Raw genomic sequence first — 26,075 nt, 5'->3', positions numbered from 1 at the left:
GGGCTCAGTTTATGTCTGGGAGTGCTTAATGACCTTGACTAACAGCCTCATTAAGCTTTGTTAAGAGTCTTCTACCTGTCTCTTGAGTTCATTTATATGCACAGGTCATGCAGATTAATTCCATTCAAGCTGCCAAGGGAGAGACTGAGCACTGAGACTATTATAATGACTACACAGGGGTTAACCCACATTGACTTTATCAAGAAGAGGTGGGATGGAAAACAGTCAACATAAAAATTACTATTGCTATATTTTCAGGGTGCCATTGAATTCTCAAATGCCATAAAGACATTTAAGCACGACCCAGTTCAGAGTAATATCCCACAGAACAAGGCTAGGCTAGTTCCTTAAATGTACAACAGATTTCATTTGTTTTCTCTTACAGTGTGCCCTACTAATGATGACCCAGTTCGGTGCTTGCATGCTTATGCTTCTCAGAGCCAAGAGGCAAAGCCAGCAAGACTGAACAGTGGGTCAGGTTGTGCTGCCAGGAGTTTCTCATTTAAAAAAAAAAAAAAAAAAAAACCCACACAATTCCTATAAAGTACACAGATATCTGGTAAAGCTGCAACAGATCAGCTCCAGGTACTGCTATAGATGTTGCACAGAGCAGAAAAATGCTACACTCTGTGGTCTATCTGCACATTTCAGAGAGAGAGTCTTATAGGTCAATATATTTTTAAAATACGCAACAAAAAGTCCACATTGCTTTTTTTCACCCTGAAGGAAGTGATAAAAGGTGACGAATCCCACAACCACCACCGTGATTTCACAAAACTTTCACCCACATTCAACATCTCTAAATTAGCCATTTCACAACTGTGTGAAGCCACAGGCGGCTTTGCTCAGAAGCTGATCATTAATAAATCCTACAGGCATAAATCATTCATGAGCCATAAATGAATTCCTTCACACTCATACAGAGAGGACTGCTCACCTCCTTTGTTCTTGAAGTACTCTGTGTCTTTCCACATGAGAGGGATCCGAAGATCTGTAATAACAACAGACAGGGGATTAGACCACAAAAATGTTAATCACCATCACTGTCGAACTGAAATGTGTGTTTGTCTCCTTGCTTGCACTGCTTTCAGTCTGGAAAAAGTATTCACAGCTAATTACTGACTGAGTGTGTATGTGTGGAGATGCTCTCCAGCTGGGTAAAACACAATACAGCAGTGCCCCCATGACACTCCACCCACTAACACACACATTACCGCTTTCACATCCCATTAATGTGCCTTCCTTCACCTTTATTGTGTTCTAAAACTTCATAAAATAACAGTAAAATTTGCTCCTATTGTTCTCCTCCTGGAAGTGAATGAATTCTCTGCAGTGTGGTGAGCTGCGAGCCATCATGTTCACTTTGATCCATAAAGACACAAATGAAACATCCCCTATTTGGGCCTCACAAGAGCAGCTCTGTGTTAAATTATAACACTAAGAGGATGCAAATAGTCTCTCTGGTTCCCCCTCCTTTTGCTCTTCTTAACCAGAGTGCCAACTTTTCTCAAATTCTTTCAAAATACTAAAGATAATTGCCTTCCCAACCTCCCTCCAATCACACTCCTTTCAGAAATACAAATGTTTAATTGGTACTTGCCTGAGATGGCCACTTTTCCTTTGCACGGGAGTCTGTCGTCCATCGGCCCTGCATCCGACGATCTGCGTGTGACCTTCTGCATGACCTGCGCTTCCTTCATCCTCTGCAGCTCCGACATGTAGGCCATGATGCGAGTGCTGCAGGTCTGCAGGCTCTTTGCCGCCTCCAAAGCCTGGTCTCTTTGGGAGCAGGCGGCCAGCAGTTTGCAGGCTCCATCGCGCATCCGGATCTCATGGTCAATCTTCTTCTGAATGTCACTGTCCTGCAAGGAAAAAGGAGTGGTGGAGAGAGAAAGAGGGGAAAACAGTGAGTGCGAGGACAAGGAGGTGAAAATTATGGGTGATGAAACATTTGAAGAATATTGTGCATCAAAAACTGAAGGACGTATTTTAGGGAAGTACAGGCTATAATAGTCTTACTATCTGTTAGCGTTACTTTTGCATCAATAACAGAGATTCAAACGGGTGTTTCTGGAAAAAATGAAGGGAAGAATAAGGAGATAACAACTAGAAAGTCTGCAGTGGATCACACATCTCTTGTGGATACATTAGTGAAATGAGTCTCTGAAAGCATTATAAAGTCTGTGTTCATTGGTGTGTGTGTGTGTGTGTGTGTGTGTGTGTGTGTGTGTGTGTGTGTGTGTGTGTGTGTGTGTGTGTGTGTGTGTGGCCCTTTTGCCCTCATACCCCACTGAGCAGACTTGTAAATGTTGAATCATTTAGTGCAAGCTTACTTACTCACCACATACACACACAGAGGGAACAGCGCATCTCAAGTTTGAGAATAAAGAATGAATCTGTCAAACATTTAACGTCTGCAGCCCAAACGAGAAGCCGCAGACACACACCATTTTCCCATACACACTTAGCGATGTCTCTTTCCTCAGATTTCTCATAGGAAAAAAAAACGAAGATACTATCAAACCAAATTTGACCTGGCTCATCTGGGGCAAGGAGGCCGCCTCTTCACTTATGCAGGAGTACACAGGATGTGGACATGAGCACACAGATTCACAAGTGCAAACATGAGTAGGTCTCACTCTGGTGATGCTGTCCAGAGTTTAAACAGATCTCTAAGCCCTACTTCATGCTGTCAGCAGCACAATAACACTATCCATAAACTTGAACTGCAGACAGGGAGAGAAATGCTTAAGAAAGACATGAGCTGAGAGGGGTGAGAGAGAAAAAAGGGGTCCATGAATCAAACCAACCAAAAACAAAGCTGGGTTGAACTTAAGTGCGAGTGCCAATGCTCTTTGTCAAACTAAAACACGTTAATTACTCATTTGCACATAAACCATTTTCAATCTGGGAATTACTAATCAGCAAGATAGTCTTTAGAGGAGTGGTTAAAGAAAACAGGGAAATATAATGTTTATTTGCTATTTTTCTTACGTGTTTTTGATGACTAAATGAACAAATGGCATGCAACATCTGTCTGACTGCTGGAATATATGCATGCAAATGGTTGTGTGTGTGTGTTCATCCTCTCCAGTGATACATTAGCAAGCACACGCTCTCCTCACAAATAATCTCTAATGCTCCTGTTGTCCTTCTTCTCTCAGCCTGATAAATCCTTCCCCTACTCCGATATTTCTCATTTATCGTCTCTCTCCCTCCGTCTGATTCTTATGAATTTTTTATTCTTTTCATTTAAGCTTTTATACATTCGCTGCTCATTTCTTCCACCTTCTCTCACACTCCATCTGTTCCACTTCACTGTCCTCAATCAGCTTTCCTTTTTTCTCCTCCACACTTGCTTTCTTTTTTCTACCTGATTCTCTCCAAGCATGAGTCACTTTGTTCAACAGAGAACCAGTAGGAGAGGAATGAATTCGATTCCAACATAAAAGTCCGCATTTGGACAGTTTCTTACTTGGAAGCAGTGCATGACAAAATGGGATTTGTGTGTAATTCCTGATTAACCACTAACTTGATTCATCGGATGCGGCCACAGTGTTTCTACAGGGTGGTCAAAGTTACAGCAGCAGCTGTAAATCACACGCAGACCCAACTATTTTGTCCTTAAACCAAACTACCAAAACATTACAGCATTTAACAATCTGCTGCCATGCATTAGAGCATTGATTGTTACAATAACATGACATGATATTAAGACTGGATAAAGGTGATTACTTTGACACTTCTCCTCAGAAATACTGTCAGAGAGAAGAATCATAAGACTCGACTGAGAGAATTAAGACTGAAGATGATGAAGATAATGATCAGTGTGGATTCGTGTCCAATCTAAACTGTGGCTGGTAAACACAATGTAGCTACACGAAATGAGGCTGTCATTAAATAAACACATTCACTAACTGAAAAGCAATTACCGTACTCTTGACTGCGAAAGAAAGGAAACCAAATTACAGCAACAGCATAAACATGGATAGCATTTAACTACTGGATGACTGTGAGGTACAAGTGGAGCATTGAATTTTAAAGGTCAAGTGTTTGTTTATAAAGGTTGATGAGCTTTTCTTTCATCACAAGTGCCTCTTTTTTGAAAAGAAAATGAGCAATTTCAAATGAGAACGAGAGAGAAAAACAGAAGCGAGCAAACATTGATATTATTGATTTTGATCAAGTGGATATGGAACTGATAGTTCCTTGATGCCTGAGAATTAATGGGACACATTTCATTGGATTTTGACATGTTATAGATGAAGCAAGTGGGAAAATCATTAGTTGTTATTGACAACCATAAACAGAAAGGGGAAAAACCGACTGAGAATACAGAGGAGAATGAGAAAAGGCCCAGCTCAGGGTTTTGTCCCAATGTCCTTGTCGATGGTGGCACCACAAACCATCCTCCATGCATCACTGAACCTGAGGCTGTCGCCAACTTTAAAGGAATGCACACACACACACACACACACACACATAGTGAAAGAAGCTGTCAACATAGTCCAGTTCCACACAGTGGGTCTTAGACTGACCTGCTGGGAGGAGGTCCTGTATTTATAGCAGCTAAATTAACAGGCTTCTCCTTCTGGGGATCTCAGAATAGAAATCAAGCAGCCTAGATCTGCCTCTAATCCACATGTCTGGCCTTATGTCGGGTTAACGGAGCACAGCCAACTGACATAAACACTCACACTTAGGTAGATAAGAGATGAGCACATAACACTGGTTTGTACACATGCAACAATGAATGGGTGATAAACTCGTTTTCAATTTATGTTTTTTCGCAAATACACAGCGGCGCAGATAAATACAACCTCACTAACACTCTCTCACAGTGTGTGCTCAGAGTGGCAGGTGTTAGACCAGTGGGCACTGCCAGAACTGCTGACTGCCAGTGATGGTAGAAGTGTGGACAGCAGCCAGATAGAGGGTGAAGGAAGGGTGGATGGGCGACAGGGATGCAGTGCCTGTTGGGTATCAAGCAGCGACACAGAGGGGATGCGGTGCTGTCACAGAAAACAAGGAGGGGACTTGAAGAAAAGAGTAGAAAGGAGGGAGGATGGGAGAGAGAGAAGAACAGAGGAGATGTGGGCTGACAGGGTGAAAGGTCTGGGTGACAGATGCAGGAAGAGGAAACTGTGGAGAGAAAAGAAAAGAGACTGCAGGAGGGAGGAAAGAAAGAGCAAAACCTTAAGCAAAAAAGACAGAATGTAGGGTGAGGGGATAAGGAAGGAGTGGAGAAGACGAGCAAGAATGAGGTGCTGATGGGGAAAAAAACACAAAACGTGGTGGTAAAAGAAAGGTGGCAATCACAATGAAGAGATATTTCCAAGAAAAACGTGGTTGGTTCAAAGACTATAAGCAAATTGGCTGTCAAGATAATGAAGCATACAGCTCTGTAAATGAGCAGATGTGAAAATAATTGGGAGATAGAGTCATTTTCTGAGAGAGAAAGTAAAAAAAAACGGTGATATATGGCAGCAACAGTATTTCTCAAAAACTGGGTAGCTGCACCACTGACTAAAGACAAAACTTTATAATCACAAGTTGGCGATTTACTTTGAAAGAAAACTATGACTGAATTTAGATTTTGGGTAACACACCAAACCCCAAATTGCACCCAATGTATATGTATAAACAAGACTTAGAGTCCAGATCCATTCCAGCAGCTCTGTGAGGCCATACTGAGGCACAGCAGTGCTTTGAGCTAAATGCTAATGTCACAGCTAACATGCTTGCTTTGGCAGTGCTAACATGCTAATGGCAAGAACGTATAAAAAGCAGATTTCCACAAAATTACTAGAGTAGGTTTGGTACTTGTGTTATAAACTGCTGTGCAGGCTTGATGCTGACTGATTAAAACCAGACAGCAAAATGCTGATTGGTTAAACCCAGAGAAGACAGAAAATGCCATTTTTTTGTCTCATTGATATCCTTGTCAAATAACTGTCTTCTCCTCTCAAACATCGCCTTCAACAACATAAAATTAACCCAACTGGGTTAACATAGCAAAACTTCAATTATTATTCAAATTGCAGTTGAATCTAATGGAACCTACACTGCCGGGGAAATGGAAAAGCTGAAAGTGTTGATGATTACACCAAGTTTCTACAGTGAAAAGCTTGGTGAAAGATTATCATGTTGAGCATTTTACATTACAAGGCTACTGAGCATGTAGTTATAAACCTAAGTGTTGGATAAATTGGAATTTTGACTTGTTAGTGGCTGGGGTATTACAATTATAATCAGTAGTAGACATAAATGTATGTACCAGAATGATTCATCCAGCCTCATAAAGCTCTTAACATGGCAAAGTCCACCACATGCAACTGAAAAATATGCTAACCCACGCAATGGATGTTGTGATATCTTAGTGGAGGAGTGACACCAGTATAAAACACAAGAGATCACTTATTAGGCTTCATCACAAACATGAACTTCGGGGAGGAGCTTGAGAAAAGTCAGAGCATTAACAAAGTCAGTATGGATTAATATTCTGTGGGCCACAAATGTATCATACAAAAGTGTGTGGAAATGTATTAAATACAAACAAAAAAAATTAAAGGAAAAAACCTACCTAAGGTGTCACAGCAAGGTGTTTGGATCAACATGATTTATCCAAGTCACTGGGCCTCTACTAAAGTGAGAGAACATCACTCTTTTAAAAGATGGTGCTTTGATGATGGCGGTAAGGAGCACGATCTAAAACATCGATTGCAAATCTCCAAAAGTTGGTTTATAGGGTTGAGATCGGATGATTGCAAAAGCCATAGTATATAATTCACCTGTTCACACTCATCAAACCATTTAGTGACCCCTCATGTCCTGTGGATGGAGGCACTGTCATCCTGGAAGAGACCACGACCACCAGGATAGAAATGTTTCATCACAGGCTGAAAGAATGATTACACAGAACAACTCTGCATTGATTTGCAGTGGCCCTTCCCCCTGAAGGGACAAGTGGGTCCAGCAAAACGTCACCCACGGCACAACAGAGCTGCCAGATGCTGTTACTGTAAGGGTCAAGGGTCTAGGTTTTTCCCTTAATTTATCATCTCCCTGTAGCTGTTGAGATGTCTTAGGCTGGACCAACCAACAGACAGATGTCAACATCTTCAAAAATGTGATAAGTCACTTTGGACTTTAACAACTGCTAACTGAATATATAAAGAAAGTTATAACTTATCCAACTTTTCTGCTGAGTTGCAGATAGTTGTTTCACACAACCTCAGCGACAACAGACCTATTATGTGCTTCAAACATCAATATTTGAAGGCAGACAGTATATGTATGCTAATATAACCTTTCAGCAGGTAATTTGATGCCTCAGTAGATACCAGATGGTCACTTCTCTGTCACCTCTCTGTCCCCGTCTGGCTGTGTTGATCCTCACTTGTGTGTCCATGGGTGTGATCACAGAGACATGAACACACACACACCTACACAAATACACACACACACGCTGCTCGGGGATTTGACGCCGCTGCAGATGGTGTGTAATGGTTTGTTTATGATGTGCTGTTCTGCACGAGTAAGCTTTCCTGTTCAGATCACTGACCCCTAACCCCTGACCCCAGTTTCTGAGCAGGCCAGACGACTGCATGGGGTCAGCCCACAGGGTTAGGTTTAACACATAAATGATTAGTAAAAACCATTCTGGGAATAAAAATCACAAGGGGAGGTGAAGGAGTTATTCCTTAATCGTGCTGAAACGACTAAACAAAACTATAGAAATAATTTAAAGCGGAAAATACAATGCATATGTTTTTATCATTTTTAGTGAGATCAGCTACAAGACTTCAGGGATGAAGACGCCAATCTGTCAGTCAGCCCACCCCTTTCGTTCTGATGGAATTATCAAATTCCTGTTCAACGGATCGCTATGAAAACATCATAGATATTTACTGTCAACACTGGATCTCAAGTCATGTAAGAATCAGAGAATCCCTCTGACTTTGGTAAAAGCCTCATTATTCCTCTAGTGACATTCCCATCAGCCTCAGTGGCACTATGTGCTTTGTGCTAATTAGCAAATGGTAGCGTGCTAAAGCGATAGTGAAATGTTAAACATTACACCTGCTAATTGTAATTAAAAGCTTGTTAGCGTTTAGTTTGATGCACCACCGGGTCCAAGTGCAGCTTAACAGAGCTGTTGGCATGACTCTGGTATAGATTATAACACAATAATGTGCTGCATTTTTACAACATGTGCACATACACACCGGACATCAATAATGACACCAGTAGAGGTATTGTCCTTCTGCCTGTCTTCATCTCTAAGAAGGGTCGGAGGACCTCGAAGAGGATGGTTGACGCTGGGATGGAACCTGTATCCACCAGTGAAAGACTGGCTTCTCGGACCACTACAGAACCTTTTGTTAAAGCTCTTTGTGAACAGTCAAGATACCACAGCTGACTGACCAAATACAAAAACTCTCTGGGCAGACAGAGTGAAAGAAACTGAAAGAAAACAGAGAAGCATGAAGACAACAGAGGACAGTAATGGCAGCAAAACTGAAAAACACTGACAAAGACAAATCCTGCTCACTCATTCACATACAATAACAGACAAATACACAAGCTCGCACACTCACAATAACATGCACTATCTGCCACTCTTCATGGTCACAGACGGATTGACAGAGATCTACTCCATCTTTGTTGCGCACACGCACACACACACACAAAACCAAGACTTGCAAATTCCTGACCACTCCCATACGCTGGGACTTTACTGACCAAACTGCTGGCTTTCAATTAGCCAGCCACAACTATGTGCCTCGCCTTCCTCTCCACCCTCTTCCGTTACTTTCCCTCTTGCTCACCCTCTTCCTCTCCCACACCCTGAGCATGGCTGTAGTTTAAGGATGGAGGGAGCAGCTGAGTGTTAGAGTAAGAGAGGAAGAGAATAAAGGGATTAAAAAAAATCTAAGATTAGCTGAAAAAGGGATCGAATACAGGAGAACATTAAAGATGAGAATGAAGATGCTATACAAGTACAGGGGGAGAGGAAAGAATGATACAGAAGGAAGATGGATGGAAGGATGAAGCGGTGAAGGGATTATTGGGATGTTGGAGAAAGGAGTCACATTTGCAGACAGTAACACATGGAACATGTCATAGCAGAGCAGACAGTCATAGCACACAATACATGTCACTATATGCACAGACAACTGCCAATACACATGAAAAATGCACGCATGCACACATGTACAATCATTTCCAGAACACAGAGCCAGGAATTAGATTAGGGGCAAACAGAAAACACAGAGCAGTCCCAAACCAAACCCAAACCACTCAAAAACAATGATCCCATTCACTAAACAATGTCCCCACAGTGTTTCAGACTCCAGCTGCCAGGGCACAACAACAGTGAAGGGAGCTGGTTTGGTACTGGTCATGGAAGATGGAGAGGAGGGGGAGAGAAACAGAAAAGGGTGGAGTGTGTGCAGTTGCCTTTTATTACAGCAAACCTGGCTACAAAGCAATCTGAGCTTGCTCAATGCCAGGACATACTTAACACTTGCACTCCCAGGGTTGTTTCTTGAAGCCAAATGTGCTGGTGCACCCTGGTCTAGGTGCCAACGTGCTGACGTCATCACCGAAGTGATTTGTTATAGAGTTTCAACAGAGGACCGACTCGCTGGCACAGCCTTAACACTATGAACTCTCCCTCCTCCCGGCAGCTTATGCATTCAATCATTTGCAGACAATAGAGACTGTTTCAGCTCTGCTTGCATGGAAAACTATGTGCATATCTGTGCGAGTGCCTGTCCACATGCACTTGTGTGTGACACCGTGTCCAAGTGACTTTGCAGCCAGCTGTTCTCGCACAAAGGCAGTGTGTCCCACTGCAGATGGGTCACTGAACACACTGGGTGGAGCCAGAGCAGAAAGTGCTAAAGAGTGAAATAATATGCATGTGTCTGCGTCCTAAATCATATTTTATGGACATTCAAGACTTCCAGGAATATGCCAGAATATGCAAAGAGCTGCATGCAAGTGAATCAGTGCGTATTTGTTCTACGTGTGCACTTTGTGCTTCCAAGTGTATTTGTTTTTTGGCTGCTAGCCCTAAGGAGAGCAACAGTGGAGTGTGTTTCAGGCTATAAAACAAATTTGTTTAGAGCTATGAGAGAGCGCAGGGAGCTTAGAGTCTGCCAAGCAGTGATCACTGCAGCAATTTATAGGCACACTAAAGCTTGATTGCTCTTACACGGCTGTGCACAGCACACTCAACCCAGGTCTGCATTATCATATAGTAGCACATTGGGAATTGGGAGAACGAGCAGACAGGCAAAGCAGCCTTCAGAGTCATTTGAAGGCAATGTATAGGTGATAATAACAACAGGAAATTTGTGTGCACCTGTGTTATTCTACTGTATGAGCACGTGTGGTCTCTCAGTATGACATATGCAACTAACAGGCCTGCAGAGTATAGATCTATGAAACACTGCACGCAGGTCCCAAACCAGACTCATAAATTACGGGGCTGGAAAGGGTATATGTTGAACCTGCAGGGCAGTTTGTTATGAGTAACAGCCGCAGAAAAACACTAATAACAGCAGTACCACCTCCTGTTTCTCTTCCATTTCAACTCTAAAGGAACCATAGGGAACAACATGGGCTGCATCCAAAGCAAAAAGTAATACTATATAGAGACATAAAACTGTAAATCCTTACTGATTTGTTAGGCTGAATCCAAAAGAAATACAACAAAACATATTACACTCTTCAAAGGTCCAAACAGGCCATAAAAGGCTATAAAGTGCAGCCTACTCAAAACTTGCAAGAAATGCATATTAACAGCTGAATTCTTGACCAGTTTTGGCATAGTTTTGTCTGTTCACAGGTATAAAATCAACAAAAAAACACAATCCACATCTTCAGATAATAAAGAAGACACAAAAGGGACAAGAGTCGTCACCACGCAGCTTTGTTTTCTAATCAAACAGTAATGGAGAAGCTCTAATGAGAGTAACTGGCAAACTGGACTGTCTGGGGGCTGCATTAGGTAATTAATGAATTAAGAAACATACACACACAGCAATCCTGTAACCTCATCACTGCACTTTACTGGCACATTAAGTGTTGTGCACTGCAGGTTGGAACACAGCCACTGACTATTACACACATTGATACTGTATTATTAACTGATTAGCTAGCTTTTCCCGTAAGCCAGAAGCCCATATGGAGAAGGGAGAGAAGGGTTTAGGGAAGAAATGGGTATGAAGCAGGTCTTTCTAAGCCCCTGATCAAAGACGGCTGTGATCTCTCTCAATGAGAGCACTCTGCAAGTGCATCCCTAAGTGGGCAGATAGAGTAAAAGGGATTTAATCACATTAAAAGATACACATGTAGCAAAAAGGCACTGATATGACATTTTAATCCGCAGTGTGCAGGAATTTTTCAATGTCCTAGCAGCCTGTACTTTCTCGAACACATCAAACTGCTGTTTGAAGAGAGGTGTTAGTCTGTGAACGAAAGTTGTCACTTATCGCTTGCGCCAAAATGGCTGGGTGGAGTACATGGCACAACACTTTCCCTTTAAAAAAACTAATTTGACTCTTGCAGGAACCTCAGTGTTTGTGCAAGTGTCATGTTGACTGACAGCTCTCAATATGACACGATACCTCACACCTCGGATATCTGCGGAGGAGGCAGGAAGAGGACGAGAACTCAGAGAAAGGCCTTGGATGTGATGCCTGCCATGTGCCACGGCTGGCTAGCGAACATGTTTACAGCCTTGCTCACATCTTTTCTTCTGGCTGGTCAAAAGCATTACATGACTTGAGTATTTTATCGGAGTGATTTGGACTGCATGCCTTCACTGGCAAGGCTCTACACAGCATGGACAGATGAATAACAAACCAATATATTAATTAATTTGGGCCATACTGTTGGTATTAATATCACCCATTTCCAAGCTCCAAGAACCTTCATGGAATTCTACACTATTTCCTCATCTCTTTTTCCCTTTCATGTCATCAATCAACATTAGCTTTCCTTATATAGTAAAACCTTGAGATTCAAACATGTTCCAGTCAGAAAATGTATGAGGACATCACTGTCGCACTGGGAGGATGGGGACAAATGGCAGATGAGGAGCAGCTAAAAGGCACAACGGGGGAGCGGGGAGGGCATGAGGTCATAGTGTCGCATCTTTAAGAAAGAGAGAGCAATCCCTGCTGGGTCCCATGCCATTAAGCTCCTTTTCATCCTCAGAGAGGGTGAGGGGTGACCAGTTATCTCGCTTGGACAAGCCAATCCTCACACTCGCTGTGCAACACACTGTAACATACTTGTAAAGCTCTCATTAGATGGCTTTTGCAAATAAATGCACTGAAACCCCGTCCGCATGCCAAACAGCTTTGACAGCCTGACGTAGTTTTTGGAGACGCACACACAGTGCTCCTCTCAGTAATCCCAGGCTTTCGTCCTCTGAATCAGGATGAGGAAATCGGGGCTAATTAGCTCAGCCGGCCTAACTAGCATTTAAGCCTGCCAAAATCCCCTCCCTGTTGTCTTTTACCCCAGCTTTCTTTGCTGTAGCACAGACACACATGGAGACATGCAGTTAAGTCCAAAGCATGTAGTGTTCAGGCACATTAATGCAGATAAATATGAAAAGGAATTCTTCTTCTAGCCTTCTATCCATATTAAAAGTGCTCTTGAACTTGTCTTGAAACGTGGCCTGGATGAGCAAAGGAGAGCTTTAGTAAAAATCTTAAACATGACTGTCAATCTTACATATTAAATGTCTCTGCTAATCTAACATATAGTTTCTTGCTATTTTTCCAATCAATGTGATCAAATATTGCTATCAGTTCTTCCCTCTCTTTGTTCTGTTATACAGTTGTGCGTTCTCTGAGCCCCATTTCTATCCAGTTAAAGCTACTTTCATCACTCTCTATTATTCATCACTGTTGCTACTGTTTCCTTATTTAGACTATATGGTCACATGTGTATACATAACTGCATGTGCTACCCCCACGTGAGATCTGTTGGAGCGGAGGTGAGGTTTTGCTCGACACACCGGTTTACAAGACAGCGAGCTAAAGTCAAAGACACACACTAACGAGGCTGAATATACTCCATGGTGTGAATATACTCTGTGTGTGTATCTGTGTGTCCTTGAACCGCTATCGACCAGGGAGGGCTCTGAAGTGAATGCAGTTCATTATAATATTCATGAAGCTGCAGGATTTCTGAGCCGAGTTAGAGCAAAACGAGATATCACTAAACTGACCCTCAGCCCTTTGCCCTCGGGGTAAAATGACCATGAAAGGGGCAGATGAGGCATGGCTGGAGGCTGTATGAGTGAGTGGGGGTGATTCTAGCTTTCATGCTAATGACAGCCACTTACTTTGCTATGAAAAGAGTGTATCTGCTTCAGAAATTACAGTATTTAGAGCTTCATTTAGTTATCATCTGAACACAGGAAACGAATTGATTTCAAATGCAAGAAAGCAGAATCTTTTATTCTGAAGGATAACTTGAGAGCTTTGCACTATCATTAATTAAATGCAGACCGCAAGAGCTAAGGAGTATGGCTATCACAGGATTGCTGCCTTGATTAATGACAGTCATATTCATGTCATATGGAACACATGTAAGGTGAGATCCACTCCCAGTCCTGTACACTGTCACTTGGCTCTCACCCTTTGTCCACTTTACAGCTCTTACAGTCAGCTCTGGTTACTAATGGTCCACATTAACCCTTCGAGTCTGTGTGTGTGTGTGTTGTGCATACATTAATGTGTGCGTACACAAATGTGTCATTTCAGTGACAGACAGTGAGAAAATGAGTCGAGAAGGCAAGAAGGCGGATAAGGGCAACTGAGATTGAAAAGCGAAAAGAACAAGACACGCAATATAATTAATCGCAGCAATGTGTGTGCGTGTGTGTGTGTGTGGGTGTGTGTGTGTGTGTTTGGACCTTATCTCTGCCCTCCAGAACATCTTTAACAGATTGGTGGCGGCGGTGGGGTGTCCATATTTGCATGCACACATACACACACACACAAAAACAGTGTTAAACTTCTACATACTCATTTACTCAGCCATTTAGCCACACAGAGACAATGATACAGACGATTCAGCACAATATATATTCAGCTCCAGCAGAATAATATACAGCCTCTATGTGCTGACATCAATGTTCTATAAGTAGACGAACACAAGCAGAGCCGTCTGAGCCTCACGTGGTTTTACACCGAGTGTCAAAGCAAACCCCATTTGTCTATCTAGTGATGGGAATTAGTATGAATGAATTTGCACAGGATGGATATTTAAAACGGCCCACACAAAATGTTAAAATATATTTTAGTAAATGTGAAATTTATAAAGCTGATCAATAAAACACAGGATGCTCCTGTGTTTTATTGATCAGCTTTCGTTCAGTGTGGAAGCAAATGTGACAGTCATTCCTCCATAAACACAGCACTGTGTAGAAGCTGCAAATATTATTATTATTATTGTTATTCATGGTACTTGTATTCATTGTTAAACCCTCTGAACCCCAAAATCCTCAGTTGTGTTTGAAAGGCATATTATCATCTTGAAAAATCTGAAAAATTACATCATTTGTCAGATCCAGACACGACAAAAATTTGATTTTTATATACTGTTCCACTGGAAACTTTGATCAAATCTAAGCTTAAAAATTTGATATTTCATCAAAATCACTTTATTCTATGCGTTGCATATTTTAAAAAATCGAAAACTAAACCGTTAAAACAAAAATGATTCTGTAAACAACAAAAAAATCTGCTTCTCTGTGCAAGCCATCACTGACTCAGTTGCAACCAACAGTCACACGGCAAAAATTCAGGGGCTTTTTGACTGAACTGCAGGATGTGTTTACACGGACCAAGAGGAAGCATGGATAAAAATAAAAAGCAAGTAGTAAAATAACTATAGTAGAGATGTAAACATGTTCCAGTCATAAATACCTCTGGGCACTTGGGAAAATATTGTGCATGTCGATTCCATCCCCCCCCCTTTTTTTTTGCAGTATAAATAATCAAAGAAATACAATATTATGTTTTTTCTTCAATAATTTATGACATAGGTTCATGCGTTGAATGGAGAGGGATTCTTTGTCTTATATAAGGTTACATGCAGTTTTCAATCCAGGAAAAAAAAAGTAAGGCAACAGAGCAAATATTACAGCACATGGTTGGCTATTGGCCCAGTCGATCTAAAAATATCAGAACTGACCCATATCGGTCAAGTTTTTCCACTGTGGTACATATGCAGAGCAGAGGTCGGACTGCTCAATGTGATAGTATTTATAGAGGCTCTACATCAGTCTACAAAAAACCTTGTCTGTTCAACTCACTGTTAATAGACGCAGGCCATTCCAAAGCCAGTCAGTATGTGTGCACCGCGCCCCTTTAACATTCTCTTGCAAAAGCCATGAGCCATGTTGTGTCCTCTGACACACACGCTGCACACAAATGACCTGTTCTGTCTGCAACACCTCACCCAAACCCACAATGGAGGCATCATGTGAGTAGCATGATGCGTGTGATTTTTTTGGTGTGTGACGGAGTGTACAGTTGTGTCTTTGATGCCACTATTTTAATTGATTCTATACGACCATGCTAGCATTTCATTCAAGAGTCATGGAAGCAGGATGAAATGTAGATGAATTATCCAGTACGTGAGATCTCCATGGCTCTAGTGCGTGTATGCATGCAGGCATTTTGTGATTCCGCTCAAATCAGCAACAAAAGAGCAATTCCGCTAAACAAACATAAACTAATCATGGATTGGCAGCGTACAACAGGCAGCAGGTATTAGACAGCCTGTCAGACAGGGCTGTATAAATGGCTGACAGCTCAGCATCTGCTTCCTCAGACACACATGATAGAGAGACGTGGATCGGGCCTGACTGTGATCCGCTGCCAGCAGCTCTACGTTAGCTGCTTGTCTGATGAGCTGTCGACTGGGCTGAGCTCTTTCCTCCGTGACCATCAATCCTTTGCCTCTACATCGTCAGGTCGACACCCCTCTCTAATTGTCTGTCTCTCCGTTTATGTGCCTGTCTTCTGTTTGTCCATCACTCCTGTCCTCATCTGCATCATCAAACCAACAATCGCCACGCTGCTGCACGAATACACATGCTGTCTCACATGATTTCTAGATTACACATCCAACGTATGTCAACCAGCATCGAGCCTCTCTGTCCGTTATGAAGAGCTAATGTCAGGACAAACCCAACTGAAAACTCTGCAGCTGAGTTTAACCACAATGCTCACTTCCAAATTAAAAATAGGACAGAACATTACTAAGAGAGCCCTGCTATGGAATGTCGGGGCAGTTTTTGAACTTGTTTTGTTTAAAGTGTATTTGAGTCATGAAGCTTGAATGTGAAAGCAGAAGAGGACGACCAAAGCTGGCGAGAAGACTGTGAGAAAGTACGAAATCCCAAGAGTGAGACAGAGCGTATATGAATAAGTTTGAGTTAAAAGACCTATAATTGGGTAGGCAGCAAGGCAATATTGTGGCCGAGTTGGGTTTAAGTGGCTCATTTTTCATGCTATTTCTAAGACAACTGGCTCAAAGAGAGAGACGCAAACACACACACATTCCTGCTCCACAGCTGCTGTCATGCTGTGCAGTACATAGAGTAATGGGGCTGCAGTTTCCCCTGTGTGTCTCAGCCTGAGGAAGTCCTACCTATCTCAGTCCTTGCAGCCACCTCATGGGAAAAAGCAATGGACAATATCAGCAGTGAAGACGGAATGACCTCTACTGCAGGCACGCAGCAGCACCGAGAAGAGCCAAAGGAGGCGGCGAGGAAAAAGAAAACGCCACACGTGACTGCAGAGGTGAATGGAGGCCGAGTAGGAAAGAGAAAAAGGAAAGACGGACAGATACAAGCAGAGGAGACACACTGGAGATGCACGTCTTGATAGATAGACAGGTGGGGAAAGAGAGACAGAAAGCTGGGAGGACAGACAGAGACCTGACTGCAGAGAGCTCCTCTGCAGTAAGTGGTTATTGATTGTAAGACAAGGTCTGAAGGATTCCACGGCTGGTGAACTGACACAGGATGCTGACTTTTTCCCTCCTTGCATAATTGCAAACGCAATGAAAAGCACAAGCGTAAATGCATTTAACAGCAAGGCAAATCAGTTCAGCTGCGGCATGCAAAAACTACACTGCACAGCAAATACGAACATCCAAATCACTATCAAACGTTCATAACGTGGTCACACTGAGGATCAGTTCTGACACATCAGTGACCTTTTCAGGACTAATGATCAGAGATGGCTGTGGCTATCGCCCCAGTAAGGACAAAATGACAAAATGTAAGGACAAAATGAACACACATCACACATTTTCAGATTTCCATTCTCTGCGTGCACACACAAAGACAGACACAGACACATGGGCTATACTCCAGAAATGGAAAGATCACATCTGTCTTGCTCTTTCAATCTCTGACTGATGCAGGTGACCTTTCAAATCAGCATGAGACTAAAATCTCAGCTCTAGCTCCTTCTCTCTCTCATGCACACACATCAGGAAGTGGCTTTTAATTAAGTAAAGTGAAGCCAGTCGAGAGAGAGAGGAATGCTGTTGTTTGCTTGATCTGAACATGGATAGAGTTTCAGCGGTGACAGAAAAGTTGATTATTGGAAGTGATCAGAGCTACCAGGGTGCTGGTCAGACTAAGAAACCAGAATGAATAACCTGTCATACACATTCAGGCTCTCTGGATGCTTTTCTTAAAGGTACAGCGTGTCAAGAAAAGCATTTTTTCTGGTAGCTGTCCTTTCTTTTGAGTATTTTTTTCCCAGGTTTATTTTGCGTAAGTTTAAGTGGGAAGCATGGCCAACGGTTTCCTGCAACAGAAATACAAACACATGATCGATATGTCTCCTGAACACATTGAACCAAAACATCTTTGTGTCAGAACCATGACAGTTTATCATTTTGCCCAAAGAAACGGTGAAATCCAAACAGTCTCACATTTAAAGTCATTTTCTAGCGTCCATTTTAAGTGTGGCTATTTCTGTGCTGCCAACTCGAGGCGTTTCGGAAAGATTTGTTCACAAGTGAAGGGAAAGGTTGATGACTGGGAGATGTAAGTCATTACTGCAGTAATATCCCACCATTGTCACACTGTTCTCCTTCTGAGAGGCTGGCTGATATTCCACAGTGCTGCTAGACAAGATTAAATGAGAGTTATAAGCCCCCTACTAATGTCGCCATTTAGTTCACAAAGAATATTGTTATTGAAGGTGGCAAGAAAATCATTAGTTGCGGTTATTACCGAACAGCTCATTATGCCTACAGGAGATGTAATTATTGTAACAGCACCTGTTCCCTTCGCCAACTGTCTGTCAATCGTAAGCAACTGACACAAATCCCATTAAAAAGCCTAAAAAATGAAAAATTAGTGATCTTCAGCAGAAGTTAATAACTCGTAGCGATGGTTTTACCAATCATTAGGAGCAACTCATTACTTTGACATAAATCTTAGACACTAACAACGCAGTAAATTCATCTTTTAGAACTGGCTCATCAGTTTTCTTCCACATTTTGATTTCTAGAAATGAAATCCCTTGTGTGATTCAGCTGCAAATTCCTCAGGATGCCTCATTGATCGAGGATATGTCCTGTAGGTTCAAACAGAGAGGCAGACTTGGAGATAAGTCAGACTACTTTCAAGTGCCAGTGTTATTAGTGGTGGCATAAGCGTCTCTCCCGCAGAGTAAACAGCACATTATGGGACAGAGGAGACGTGGTTCAATCAGTTGAGCTCCATTCCAAAGCTGCTGCTCGTCTAGGGCTCGTTCTAAGATCACAGGCAGCTCCAGCGTGTTATCAGACGGTGACAAATCAGCTCATGACTAATAACACAAATGGCTTTTTCCGTTTCGTTACGAATTTAACCAAAACAACAGGCTTCTTACCCTCTGATTCTTTGAGTTGTTCATCCTATCCAGAGAGGCAGCACTCCGGCTTCCTAACTCTCCAAAACTGGCAGCGCGGCGCCTTTACGCAACACCACGGTCCCGTTCAGCGTCCCACACACAACGTGAAAGACCTTAACTCAGTTTTTCCTTCGGAGGCACCTCCATTTATAGGCAGCGAGAAACATCCAGTGAAAAAAAATCCGAAAATAGCCACCGTTGAACGGCCTCAAGAAGTTGAAGGTTCCGCGCAGTAATCACCAAACCGCACTCCCTGTGATAGCGGTCATGTGTTTGCGCCCCTCTTACGTTGTCTTCCCTGTAGTCGTCGTTGTAGTTTCAAAACGCTCCAGTCTGGACTCACACACACACACACCATCACAAGAACGAGCCAGGGAAGGATAACGACTGACCGACTGATGGACCAACCGAGAGCCGTTTCTGAGGAGGCGGGTGTGTGTATGTGTGTCCTTAATCTGCGTGGAGCTGCGCGCAAACCGAGCACAGCGACTTGTCATTGAAGACCGTGGCTCTCAATGCGGCGTCCACCGGTCCTCCAGGAACATCACCATAATCCTGCTGCTCCACCACACATCTCTACAGTAAATACTGTAACTGAGGCGTCCTTTTGTTCAGGAGTTTGCTGCTGTCACAACATCAAGTAGGCAGCTTTCAGTGCTTCCCACGTCCGTCCAAAATCTTACAAAATGACAGCAAGTTATTTAAAGCTATTTAGGGCGGGGGGGACAACTGACATAAGAAGGATTTGGCAGCTCAGAGTTTGGCCACAGTTTGAAGTGGGCTGCGAGTGTGTCAGTAAAAATCTACTGTGGCTGCTATGTGCCTACACCGCCCACAGTGGGGGGGAAATAAAATGCTTTTCTTTTTTTAAGTTATGACTCAACTTTTTTTCACAAGGCACTGGTCAATATGGTGTTTGTAATGCTGCACAGTACAAGCAAAAATATTCCACTTTATACGTCCTTGCTTCAAGAATCAAATCATGCATTAGGCCTCTTTCTGCACACATCAAGAAGGACATACACAAAGTACATGGGACAACATTTATTTAATTACCTGTAGCTGCAAAACTACAGCAATCTTAGGTGATGTAATTCGATTTCTACTATTACATCACTTGGCACTTGCCCATGTGAAAATCCAATAATGCCCATTTAGTATTAGTCTGCAAATAGTGTAAGAGTCACTATTCTACTAACAGACCTCAAATTCATCTCACAATGTCTACATTTATTATGATAATTTGTTGGCTGCTTGATTATAATTCTAAATGTTTCAATATGAAGATATTACAATGTGCACAGGTAACACTGTGCAGCAGTCAACACTCTGATGATACCTGCACGTAATTTTATTGACAGCTCTCTCTGTGTGTGCATGCCTCTGCTTATTGCCCGGCCCATATGTGCACACTGGGAAGCTGCTGTGCAGCGGAGCACATCGCCTTGTCAACTGGTGATGTATGAGAGTGATTTGTGGGCAGACGGAAACGGAAAACACAGATGAGTCCGGCTAGAATAGGTGTGGGAATAAAAGAAAGCGAGGGGTTAGGGTGAACCGGCAAATTGAGCGCTGGGCTCCAGGAAATCCACACTGGAACACTAATAATAGAGGACATATTTAGCCAACAAGAGGAGGCCGTTACGAAAATAGACCTCTGCAGGAAATAAACATAAAGCATGGAACATTCTTCCCATTTTTGTTTGAATATTTTCAGCAGAGCAAGTTGGATACAATCACAGCAAAGGAGGACAAAAACACCCGACACTTGTTTTGTTGTGTGCTGTGTTGTGTTGTGGGTGAGTTGGGAAGCAGAATGAGATACACGGTCCAGAGATGCAGCAGATGACGTGTAGGAGGATCAGGACGGAGGAGGAGAGAGTCTGTCTGTGGGCAGTCTTGGCTAATAGCAACAGAGCAACAAAGTCCATCTCAGGAGGGCAATGATACATTGGTGCATCTGTCGGGTGAATGCAGTTGTTTACCTTTAGCTGAGGACGTTCAGTGTGGGAGCAGAGGACAGTCCTACTGAAGCCATCACATACCAACAAGAATGTTAATAAAGAAAGCCGGACAGAATGTAAAATTTGATTTCAACCATCTTTAGCAAATCTGTGTTTGCTCATCTCTCTGTGTGACTAGATGTGTGCAGCAAAAACAAGATGAGCCTTGATAACTTAGGACTTAGAGCTGTAAATATCCTACAGCTAATCAGATTAAGGTTTCATCAGCGGCTAGCTGTGCCAGGGAGCCAGTCACAGAAGTGCTGCGAGAGGCACATTTCCCCTCACACTTCACAGGCAACAAAATGTGCAGGTAATATAAAGATGCTCAGAATTAACATACAAAACAGTGGGGGATTAAAATTATGCGTCATACGGCACTGGCCAAACGACAATACATACACTGAGTATGTGAGCATATTCAAGGAATCTGGGTGTGAGATTAGATACATACTTGCACAGAGTCAGCATCAGTTTTCAGATGCTGCATAGCTCAGTGGGACCAGCTGAATGAATGATAGCATCATTCCCAGTGTCATTACACTGCATTTCACAGGATGAGAGGACATTCCTCCAGCCAGACTAACCTACTCAGCCCTCTCCCTCTGTGATTCAAGCACTTCCTATTGACTCACTTGACAACGGCCCTTTTCCCCAAACAGGCATTTCTCTTCCTCTCTGCTGCTACTGAACATCCTCAAGATCCCTTCCTTCCTACTGTAGACAGAGGAGCCTTTTCATAACATCTAATTATAGAACATTTTCCTGTTGCATTTCTGTTTAATTTGTAATCTTTTCATGAGCCTGAACAAGAATGAAATCTTAATTCCGATCATGGCCTGGAGGAGTAACTGAGCAGTAAATGTGTAGCAAAATTCACCCTTTTGTTTGGTTTGTGGAGATGTGAATCTGGTACCGTTGTTGACAGTAGTTGTTCAGGGACACGTCTGTGTTTCTCTTTCACATATTTTACCAGCTTCTTTTCCACAGCCTTTTGTTTGAATAAAGGTCTCAGGGCAATTTCACATAGACTGACCCAAAGGAAGCATCAAAGCATATATGTACAAGCTTCAGTTACTTTACTGCAAGGTTCCAGGAGCAGGACTGAAGATAAGTCCTTCTTTAAGTTTCTTTAATGGCAGCAGATTATTTACAATCTGTGCAATCTTTTAGTTTAATCACAGGAGCTATGTGGATTACACCATGCTGCAATTTAAAGAGCTTTAGAAAAAAAAAAGAAGTACTGCTTCTGTTAGATCCTGATTGAATTAAAATTACTGATTTAAAGGGCAAAAATTGAGCGTAGCACATGAATAAGAATGTATAGCCCCCACTCTTCTAAAAAATTAACCCAAAATTCTTTGTCATTATTTGCGCAGCCTTACTGTGCATTCATCTCTAATCTTCATAATTCTTACTACAGCAAAATAGTTTGTTTTTTACATGGAAGGAACAATATACTCACTCCTGTGTTCAACACACGTTGGCCTACAGGCCCCCTGTTGGCCACGAGGAAGCATGGCAGCCTCTACAAACAGGACTTCTCTATCACAGCTAAACTGTTTCTCATGTCTTAGAAACTGTGTCTATATTGTTATGCTGCTGTGGTGGTTTTGTCTTGCGCAACGACCAAGAAGCATGTAGAGACGTGCCTTCCAACCAGTGTCTTGCAGCATTAGGTGTCTAACCTCAAGTATGCTGGGAGTGGACTACAGCCTGACAGCAAACAGATGCAACACCATCACAGTAAAGCTTGTTAGAGCATTTATAACATATATCACCTCTTGTGGCATTGTGCTTTATAATAATGTACGAACATGTGCACCTACAGTTTAAGCGTCCTATTGTGTTGCAGTATTGGAGTATTAAATAAGTCACATTAGCAGTGATCATATTCAGAGATGTATATATATATATATATACACTGACTGCCAGTCTTTCTGGATCTCACACTGACAGCTGTGGCCACCAACTCTGAGGACCTAAGCACAGCTGTCTGTTACAATGTAGGCCTAAAATACTTGCTCAATAAACATACATGTGCAGTTACACCATGAGCCAGTATATGTCCAATGACATAATGATTAACAACACTGATTAAGAGGAGTGTGGTGTAACGGGTTAACAGGGGTCTTCAGTTCAGTTCGCTGTCTGTCTCAGCCAATCATATCAAGCCATGCTTGTTTCCAGAACCAATAGGAATTCCTACACGGTCTCTTAGTCAATACTGTTGAAGGTAAGATGGATTAACCTTTTCATGTCCTTAGAGATGAAAAGATTAGAAACACATATACTGACATATGGACAGCCTTCAACTCTGCATGTTCTTTTTAAATAGCTTCACTAATGAAGGGGCAAAGGAGGACACGGAGGGTATCGGAGTCAAAGCAGTGTGAATGCTTTGTGAATGCAAAAAGTGAGCAAAGAGAACAAATGATTTAGATTTTATAGCAACACAACAGGGCTATGTGAACTTCATCCAGCTTTCAATGCTATTCTATACACCCCTCCCACACATACACACCCTCTCCTAATGTGACCTTGAGCTTTTGACCTCAAGCAACAAACATGACATCATCTAGCTGGAGAGTTTGTTCCACTGATCTCATCACTGTGAGACTGAGAGGCTCTTTTTTTCTTTTTTTTGATGGGGCTGGGGAGGATGCACAGCACAGCCACAGCTATCGACACCTCGTACCACAACAAGAGGCCCCTTTCAACAGTCTTGGCCCTCAGATCTACATAAGATTTAAGCCCTGGATTCTGCCGACCCGCCTCCAAACCCTGGAATTCCCCGGTGACAGTTTTCATTTAGGTTTCCTTTAACACCACAGTCATCCATCTTCTCATGGGTAGGCGTCCACCAACAGCACCAACACAAGTCACATGAAACACAAACTAGTCAGCTTTATGCTTTGCATGACTCTAATATTATGTGGTGGAGTGTGTGATTCTGAAGAAAGATTGTTGATATTTAGATAGCTGGCATATGTTGCGAGTCGGCATGTGCCAGATATACCGTCCCTCTTAATCCCTCTGCAAACTTTCCCCCCCATCTCATCTCCCCCTTCCTTTTTTCCCTGTGCTGTACGGAAGAATGAACGCGTACACAACACCTGAAATAGAGTGGTGCCATCAGTCCAAGCCACTTTGTTTGTTTCCCATTTACAGAGCCAAGGCTGTGTACCAACACCTGATTTTTTTTCAGCGCACCCACAGAACAGACAGCTAGCAGACTGTGAGCAGATACTCACAGAATTTGACACAAAGTGTTCCGCATTGGATAAGAATCACATACTCCCCCTTTGAAGCAGCCAAGCAAATTCCTATTTATATGATGTTATTAAATCTCACAGACACTAAGAAAATTAAGACATGGAGACATTTATTGCATCATATAAAACAAAGAGTGAAGAAATCTCTCTTGTCCTTGATGAAAGCAGAATGAACTCTCAGATGGTCAGACAGCAGCCTCGCTAAAGCTGACAGAGTTGTTCCACCTGCCAAACACACACCCACCAGTGACGCCGCTTCAGATGCCAGTTCAGACGCACACTACAACTCAGTGGCCAAGGATCCTGCAGAGAGCTGTGATTCAATTAGACACTTTGGCTTGATGCTTAACCACACAAACACACACTCGCGTTGCCTCGAAACACACAATCTCAAGCGTTACAGTCATGCTATTAATGCTACTCTCCACTGCAGAGGGAAAGTGCACTGGGAAATGGATTTTTTTAAATGAAGGTAAGTGTTTGTTTGTAGAGCTGTTGCTTCGTATTTGGCACTCTCATTGCACAGAAACAATGTTGAGACAGACCGGGAGATCAGAAAAGCAGAGCCAAACATATTGCATTTATTCATGCACACTTAACTCTCCCCTCACACACACACACACACACAGTATATAAACCTCATCAAAGACACATAAATCAATAAAGTCAATGCCTGACCCATAAAAATGCACAAAAGAATGTATACTGTGCAGCCTCTATCTCACAAGTGGGAAAACACGCAAACAGAGCACACAGACACAAGCATAAATTGTAACCATATGGACAAACACTAAAACAGCATCGACAGGCTTAATTAAACACATTACCACATGTTCTATTCAACACAATGCCTGTTCGCATACAACCATCTGATAGTCAGCCTGCACCCCCAGCTGCATCTGCACAACACTTTCAGATGTTTGAAATATGTGTTTAACAAAGGAATACATGAGCCTAAATATCTCCACTTGTAAGCAGCGACTTGTGAGCTTGTAAACACAGTGAGTCAAACATAGCTTCAAATCCAATCTGCAAATTTGATAAATGCCTGCAGGCTCGATTCAAAGAGCTTAAGTGGCTCCGATTTACTTTGCTACTGCATAAAAAAAGGCCTAAAACTAGTAAAAACCAAAACGTGCATGTTCAGGTGAAAGCAGAGAGCAAGTAGAGGAGGATTAAAGGAAGGTGATGCTGGAGTGTGAGATAAAAGTGTGGAAATTACGGCCGGAAGCTGAGACAGAGGCAGAGAGAGAGAGACAGGAGATCGGCACAGTGAAAATATCAAATCGTTTTCAGACAGAGACAGTGCGGAGAGAGAAGCCAATGACAAAATGAAGCAGGCCCAGAAAATGCAGGGAGGCAGGTCGATGTTCCAATAACAACACCTTTGGCTCGGTGTTTTCTCCTTCTCGCTCTCCTGGCTCCTGCCTGTTTTTCAAAGGAAGCTGGCTCAGGCCGCAGCATCTAACTGGTTCCTGCTCTCACAGAGTGCCTATTCAGACCTGTGCTGCTCCTCCTAACTGCTGAATGGGCGATGTCTGGGGGTGAGGACTGAGCTACAGAGGGGGACACAACACTGTGGTAACAGCTAGGGGAATATGGGGTGCAGCAGTGAGGTGGGGAGCCAGCTGATCTGGACTGCAGTCGGTGGAACTGAAGCTCGCTGCACAGCTGTGGGTTCGGGGCTGGAGGTGCTGTTCCAAGAAGGAGAGGAGGGCTTGGTGGGGAGCACTGGGTGTGTGAGGTGTGATACAAAGCCCCCTTTCTCCTCCACTTCACACACACCATGCTTGCTTTTGGCATACAGCACTGGAAGAACTGGAACCTACTGTAGCAAT

General features: G+C 42.7%; 1 protein-coding gene across 6 annotated transcripts in view; it reads right to left on the bottom strand.

The window, feature by feature from the left end:
- The window catches only part of rtkna (rhotekin a), a 55,807-nt gene that overhangs the window by 8,350 nt on the left and 21,382 nt on the right, over window positions 1-26,075 (bottom strand). For 5 of the 6 annotated variants that reach the window (XM_055011296.1, XM_023273728.3, XM_023273731.3 and 2 more), the window contains exons 2-3: window positions 1,601-1,862; window positions 938-991 (exon numbers count right to left, since the gene is read on the bottom strand). In XM_055011296.1, coding sequence (XP_054867271.1) covers window positions 938-991; window positions 1,601-1,862 — 316 coding nt within the window. Of the gene's footprint in view, window positions 1-937; window positions 992-1,600; window positions 1,863-18,938; window positions 19,594-26,075 lie in introns of those variants that run through there. The other variant, XM_023273730.3, reaches the window with a different exon arrangement.

This window comes from Amphiprion ocellaris, chromosome 6 (genome assembly GCF_022539595.1).
Source record: "Amphiprion ocellaris isolate individual 3 ecotype Okinawa chromosome 6, ASM2253959v1, whole genome shotgun sequence".
Classification (NCBI taxonomy): domain Eukaryota; kingdom Metazoa; phylum Chordata; class Actinopteri; family Pomacentridae; genus Amphiprion; species Amphiprion ocellaris.
This window is presented reverse-complemented; position numbering and strand designations above follow the sequence as displayed.